Source organism: Papaver somniferum, chromosome 5 (assembly GCF_003573695.1).
Source record: "Papaver somniferum cultivar HN1 chromosome 5, ASM357369v1, whole genome shotgun sequence".
Taxonomy (NCBI): domain Eukaryota; kingdom Viridiplantae; phylum Streptophyta; class Magnoliopsida; order Ranunculales; family Papaveraceae; genus Papaver; species Papaver somniferum.
The window spans coordinates 213,330,848-213,338,659 of NC_039362.1; the positions used below are offsets into that span (position 1 = coordinate 213,330,848).

Below are 7,812 nucleotides of genomic sequence, written 5' to 3' on the forward strand. Positions count from 1 at the left end.
TACTCCCAAACTAGTGCATTCCCAAATATCAAACCTCGTCATATGCCAGTTTTGATTTCCACTGTTAATTTTCAATAGCTTATTTCTAAAAGGATCTTTTAGTGGCTTATTTTTAAAAGGGAGAGATGATGATTTCATACGTTTACAATTTTTCCTCATAGTTATGCTAGATGACTGTTGCAACATCATAGGACGACCGGAATTTGGAGTGCCTAGCGGTTTAGAGGAATTGTGGGGGCTGTTTTTTGTGACACTACTCGTAACATTTCTGCAATATTTTTCGTAACAATTGTTTTGTAACATTTGTAAGTGTTATATGTTAAATAACAATTATTTTGTAACATTTTGTAACAATTTATATAACAAATTAAGATCAGCTGGCTGAATTTTGTTGGCAATCAACAATAAAGATTAAAATTAAGAGTTTCGGTGACGGTTTTTTTTGGCTATTTTTATGTTGTATTAGCAGTCAATTGAATTGACTTCCATTCGCTTTCATCGTTGCTAACCGTAGTTGAAGATGATGACTCTTCGCTTATCGATTCAATTTCGAGAAAAAACTACGAATGCCCGTTTAATTAAATCGATTAAAAATGAAAAAAAAAAGTATTGCATGCGATGCATTTTTAGGCGCAGTACTGAAAGTATAGAATCGAAGGGAGTCCCAATAAAAGAAATATTTTTATTAGAGGGAAAGCAAAAACGATCCGAAGTGTAAAAATCGCAGTCGAATCGTTAACCAAGGTTGATTTAATATATTTACATGACTAGGACAAAGTTTCTCTTAAAACTTAACCGTCTGGTCCTCAGCCAACTTACGTGTTCTCACCATATGCAATGTTTCAACCATCAGCATCAATTTCATTTTTGTAAACCTGAACGTTTCTTCTCCGATTTTGACATGAAATAAGGTGTTAAAAGTTAAAATAAGCAAACTAATGAATATTTAATCAGACAGGGGGACAAGAGTGTCTAATTCTTCATCTTGTTTTTTAATAGTTTCTCTATCAGCGATACGATTTGATGGATTTATATTTCTTGATTTAATGATGAATCATAATTAGTTTTATTCCCGTTCGATTTGATTCACCACATCCAATATACTCATTACACTTCTTTGAATTTGTGTTCATGAAAATAGAATTGGTGTTGACTGAAATCACCAAAATTTGAGAGGTATTTATGTGATCACAGCAGCCAGAACAGCGTTTGTTCACATTAATGGAATTCGCAACGATTGCAGGGACAAGGTTAACTTTGTCCAACTCATACTATTTTATTAAATCGGTCCGTTTTAGTGAGTCAAATACTATTCACTCTTCGGATCCGTTTTTGCTCTCCCTCTAATAAAAATCTAAAAAAAAATATATGTCAAAATTGTGAGATAGAGTAAAAAATTATCTTACCAATGAAACTGCAAGTCAGTAATATCAGCTTAATCTAGGACTACCTAGCTCCACGTACCATATTTATTAGTATTTAATATTTAGTTGGTGCTTAACAAGTGGGATTACGTTGAATTAATAATAGGGTCTGACCATTAAAATTAGGTAGATGAGCTTAAACTAGTTTCTTCCTTCTAACAATTTCACCACAATCTTATTAGTCGATCGTGGAAGCACATTAATGATCATACATGTTTGGAATGAATTATCAGCTGACACAAAACCCCACCTTCAAAGTCATTACGGAGCCAATTTTTCTGAGTGTCAACGTTCTAACTCTAAGTTGTATAGTTTCATTTTGATATACATCATTTGAATTTTTTCTAACAACTCTCGAAGTTCTTATCGATCAATCGATTTTCCTAGAAGTTCTGTGTCTGACAAGAAAGATTTGTGCGTAAGATACAATCAAGTATGTGTATCTGATCTTTCTGTTTGTTTTATTATGTTTTTGATTTCATTCATACGCTAAGTTTCAATCTGAGTTGTGGAATTCAACACCTAACAGTTTCATCATTCTATCTAATTAAGTATAGTAAAAATCTTTTTGGATATTTTTATTTTTGAAAATAAATCTATCTTAATTTTGGTCTCTAACTATTTATACATGTATGGGGGATAGCTGTTCGGAGAAACATGTTTGCTTATACTTGCTCATCATGACGATCTTATTTGGAGGAATTGTATTTCTAAAGCTATTCTCCATTTCCGCATATGAAAACATGAAGTTTCATGTCATTGATGCTTCATTAAAAGAGTTCTACTTAACAAATGATGATATACTTCATTACAATTTCGCGGTAACCATCTCTGTTAGGAACAGCAACAAGGTTGCACGTATTTCTTATGGTGAAATTCGCTCTAAAATTTACTGTTACGGCGAGGATTTGGGTTTTGTTCCTTTGTATATGTCTTTCTGGCAAGGCCCTAAGAATACAACACTACTTCATCCTGTATTTAAAGGAAAAACCTTGTTCAAACTACGGGGTTCTCGCCTTGAGGATTTCAGTTATGGACAGAGGGATGGAAGTTATATCATTTATGTGTATCTCTACCTTACAGTCCAAGTGAAGCATGCTGGTGGTGGAAAGGGACTTGAAGAGGATTACATAATTGAATGTGGATTGTACGAGCTTCATTTGTTGGGTTCTTCTTCTTTACCAAATAATCAAACAGGTATTGGTGGCTTATTTAAAACTAAGAGGTGCGGGGTATATAAAGAACACTCACTCTAGTTATAAAAGCTCACTTATTGTATTGATCTCATCCCCTCACACTTGCTTAGTGGTGTTAAGTTGGGCATGTGTCTTCAAATCAAAGAGCTAATTAGGAGATTGAAGCATTGAAAGAGCTATACTAAAAATGAACTTGGATTCTAGGGCCCTGCTCCTTCCACTGGTTTTCTTAATTATGATTCTGTTGGTTAATCATCATAGGATTCAGTTTTCAGATCTTTGCCTTCCATTTTTTACTTCCAAACCGGCCTAATTGGCCCGAAATATTCGATAGATAACTTCTGGCATCAATGCAAAGATGCATCAGAACTCAGAAGGATATTATTCTCGGGGCAGATGTGAATTTTATATTTTCATGGAGTCAATTGTAAGAAAAATTGAATTGTTATCAAAGAATTTATAGTAAATTAATGAAAAAAATTTAGCCTTAAATCACTGTCTCATTGTACATTCAAATTTTGAAAGACACAAAACACCGAGATTCCACGTTCTTATTTTAGGCAAAGAATTGACGCGCAGTCAAAGTTAACTCTGGATTGAGACTTCCTTTGGAGGATTTTTCTTCTGAATCCATTGTAACAGCAGCTTAATGGTTTGGCACTCATGATGAATCAGTGGAAAACAAATTTAGCTGTGAGCTGTAACTATGAGCTTAATCAATGACTACCTCCATATATACCTTATGTATTTAATTATTGTACAATGAACACCATTTAATTGGTACTTAACAGGTACAATAGGAACAGTACTTCGAATTAATAATAGGGTCAGATCATTTACATATGGAAAACGACTATGTAATTTTGATTAGTCTTATTTGTTGCTTCAATCGTGAAAGCACAAAGGATACATGTTTGGAATGCTTGAAATTATCAACATGTTGGTTAGTGGAGACTAAGTTATTCTTTCCCTCCTAAATTATATTCCTAAGCTACCCAAGCTAAGGATGGATAGAGGTAATCGGTGCACAAAAAGAAGCTCGAATTTCTGAATTTCTACTTCTTTCCTTGCTCCATTTTGTGTATTTTTCGTATGTCATTCTTTTTAGCTTGTTTTTTGATTAATTTATTTGCTCAATTTCTCAAAGCTTTGTGTATATATGAAGATACAATCAGTATCTATTATCTCAGAAAGTAGTTATATTTTTGGACTTTCTGATTGTTTTATTTTATTTTTGATTTCAAGCATACCCTTAAGTTTAAATCCAAGTTGTGGGATATAGCTATTTGTATTCATGGGGGATCTATGTTTTCGATGTTATGTCATTCTCACCTTCACGATCTTCGTCGGAGAGTTGCCTGCCTAACCATACTTTTAGATATCGCACCATATAAACACATGAAGTTTCATGTAATTGATGCTTCATTAACAAAATTCTACCTACCAATGATGATATGCTTCATTACAATCTCACAGTAAATATCTCTGTCAGGAACGGTAACAAGATGGAGCGTATTTCTTATCAACGTATTCGCTCCAAAGTGTCCTGTTACGGTAAGGAATTGGCTTTGGTTCCTTTGATGTCTTTCTGGCAAGGTACTAAGAATACAACATTCCTTCATCCGGTATTTCAGGGACAAACCATGTTCAAATTGAGGGGATCTAATCTTAAGGATTTCAATAATGATCAGATGGATGGAAGTTATAGCATTGATTTAGATCTCTACCTCATAACGGAATTGAAGCATGCTGGTGGTGGAAAGAGCGGCGACGGTTATTTCAGAGTTAAATGTGGATTATTCAGGCTTCATTTGTTGGGTTCTTCTTCTTCTTCAAATAATCAAACAGGATATGGTGGCTTTTTTAAAATTAAGAGGTGCTTATTACTATATAATTAAAACTCTTATTAATTTATCATCATCAGGTTGATTTTTGAAATTTATACCTTAAATTTTATTTTCTTCCTGAATGTATTCTAAACTAATTAGTAAATAAAGGTTTACAATGGCTCCGTATGTATGTTGGGCTAAAATAAATTAATGAGAAAAATTGTTATCAATGTTGAAGGGCCCATGTCCATAGACGTGTGGTCCAAAACGGAAGTCTTTTGATCTTCAATTTTTCATGTATATAACGGATATTTATCCATGTATTTAATAATAATTCTAATCGATGGAATTCTTCTCTTTCTCTGCCTTTTTCTTTTTCCCTATTATATTCTACTGCAAAATATTATCATGCACGAAGCTATACCGCAGAGCTAGATTGGATTGATTGATTATTTTTTTCTCTACATGGATGAACGCGGTTACATAATTACCGTCAGGATAATGTCGGAATCATTGGAATCAAATCAGCTAAGTTGGATCTAACTTTTTCCTATAATTTTGATTTTGGGTCCAATATATTTATGATAGATTAAATCCGATATGTGATTTGATTTTCCTATGATTTTGATTTTGGTATGTAGCCGTCCAATATATTTGTGACTGTGTATAGATTAAATCCGATTTGTTGTGAATACATTTTATGAAATTTATGATGTTAATATATTCGTTTTTGTTTGAGGATAATCAGGGGTGAAGGAAGGAGATATAGAGACAAGAAGAAGAACCATCATATTAGAGAGATTAGTAGTACTATTACATAGGTTACAGTATACACATATAAAGGGGTAACTGGATGAACCGTACATCAATGGACCGTAGGCCCTGTAACACTCCCTCTTGTGCGGTTAAATAACAAAACTTTATACATAGTGCTTCACATACAGTGATTTGAATGCATTTCTTCAAATGACGTCCTCTCCTTGATGGCTTGTGCCTAAATCAATCGCCTCATTAAAACTTTGACAAGTAAAAACCCAGTGGGTTAAAACCTTGGTACAACTCTTCACATGTATTACTTCACATGTTATCTCGTACTTTACATGTAGTTCATCACATGCAATACGATCTTCAAGGACCGACTAGTCATCCTTAAAACATAGTTGGATGTGTATATGTTGCCTCATTAAAACCTTGACAAGGAAAAACCCAGTGGGACAAAACATTGACGAAGGGAAAAGATTACAACATGGAAGATGCAAGTAAAGGTGATCGGTTGCATATGATCACTTTTCTTTGTTGAAGTTGACTAGTTGCTTCACAATTCCTAAGGCAGAAAATCCTTGTGGGAAAGACAATAGCCTTAGCTGGCAAATTACATTCCCGTTTTTTGTTGTTGTCTCATTAACAACCTTACCCAATAACAAAACTCTGTGGGAAAAAATAACCCCGGTGAAGGAAAATAGTTCAACACACCATTAGAGGCTCCCCATGATGTTAGACAATTTTCTTTACTCTAATGCAACCAAAAGGACTTTATCACACTTTACTTTGGTGACTTGAACGTTTATAAAACCATGTTGTTGATTCTGAAAGTTACGTTGTTTAACAGACTATCGCATTTCATTTTTTTGATTCAGATATTTCCAGTAATATCATCACGATCTTTATGTCTTCAACGTTCAACATAATCGATTTTTTTAGTGTTGTTTCGCTAAAAACTTTGTCGAGTAACAAAACCCTTTGGGAAAAACTATTCTCGATCGAAGGGAAAAAGTGTACAACACAAATTCAATTTCGAAGTAAAATATTTCTACATCATATTCTTGGATCCCCCTCTGATGTCGGCATCTCCCCCTGATTACCTTCAGAATTGTTCCAGACAGTTCCTTTAGTCATGTATTTTTCGAAACTGAATATTGGTAATGACTTAGAAAATAATCTACCATATCCCCCTCTGATTACTTTCATTGGATAAGAGATTATTGTTCCTTCATAATCAACAACTTTTGGATTGCACTTTCATTAGCATTCCTTTTAATGTCTTTGTAGGGATAAAAAAAAATTTATGTCAATGGTTACTTTTAAGTACATGATTACATTCACTATACCATTCCAATGACGTTGCGTTGGCGCTAAGCTATATCTAGCTAACAAGTTCCCTAAGGATGTAACATTTAATCGAGTACATTATTATACTAAGTACAACAATGAGTCTATTGTACTTAGATATGGGAATTTCATCTCCCAACACATCTTCGTCATATTCCTTTGGACGAAATGGTTACTTACATTTGAACCTCGACTAATCATGGGAGTGCTATCAGGATGCATGTCTTTGTTAAATTTCCTGACAACTTTAGACATATGCAAACTGGTGGAATAATATACCTCAAACTCAGTATTCGATCGAGCTTTCCCTAGATTTTTAATCTCAAATTAGGATTTTAAATAGCTTTTAAGGTCTCTTACTACATCAAGAGTATGTAATAAGAGTACACATCATGTCTGTACCATCAACATAAATAACTATAATTCCAAATCAGGAACTTTCTTATGAATACGCAAGGAAAAATAACTTACTTGTCTATCCCCTCCAAATCAAATAGCCACTTAGACGGGTATACCACATCCGCCTGATTATTTGTATCTATAAGTGAGTGTTCTATCTAACTGTAAATGCACTCTGTCATTTAGAGTCATTTTATTTGGGAAAAAAAGTCTATCAAGTACTTTTGTAAATATCTTATATCTCTTGATTCTTTCAGAGATACGTAACAACCACATACATATGCTGCATTTCAAGTCCTTTTGAAATTACCAAGCTAACTAAGTAGCGGAACTCTTTAACGTTCATTACAAGAAAACAATTCTAGGGCTTTGTGAGAAACCTCATGCCACAAGGCGAGTCTTTGTACTTTAAGACCACTTTCTTCTCATTATGCTTTATGACAAATTAATTATGTATGTCCAATAGGATTTACACTTGGTTGGTTAGCATTACCACACCAAATACCCGTATATTTGCCAAAGAACTAAGTTCTACCTGGATTGTGTAGGCCAATTATGCTCTTTGTTGACATTAAATTATAAAAAGCATGGTTCGATCTCATACTGCTCCATTTTCCTTAAGCAACTATATATAAAAATAATCATTAATATGCTCGCACGACCTTTCCATTGAATCGTGTGTGTTCACATAATCATTTAGGATTTCATTGTTCTCTGGAATCATTAAACTTCGGAGCGTCCTCCTGTTTTGGTTCATGAACATAGTCAGAGACAATAAAATGATATGATTTCATTAATGATACGAATTATAGGTTGTGCCTTACTAAGCTACTTCCTTTCTAGGTGAGCATTGAT

The 7,812-nt window shown here is 33.9% G+C and overlaps 1 protein-coding gene across 1 annotated transcript; it reads left to right on the forward strand.

Annotated features, from left to right (window-relative positions):
* The first annotated feature begins 2,056 nt into the window (after nucleotides 1-2,056).
* On the forward strand, nucleotides 2,057-2,680 carry LOC113280742 (NDR1/HIN1-like protein 10). The gene has a single exon (XM_026529329.1). The coding sequence runs from the start codon at nucleotides 2,057-2,059 to the stop codon at nucleotides 2,678-2,680; it is 624 nt and encodes a 207-aa protein (XP_026385114.1).
* Nucleotides 2,681-7,812: the final 5,132 nt, after the last annotated feature.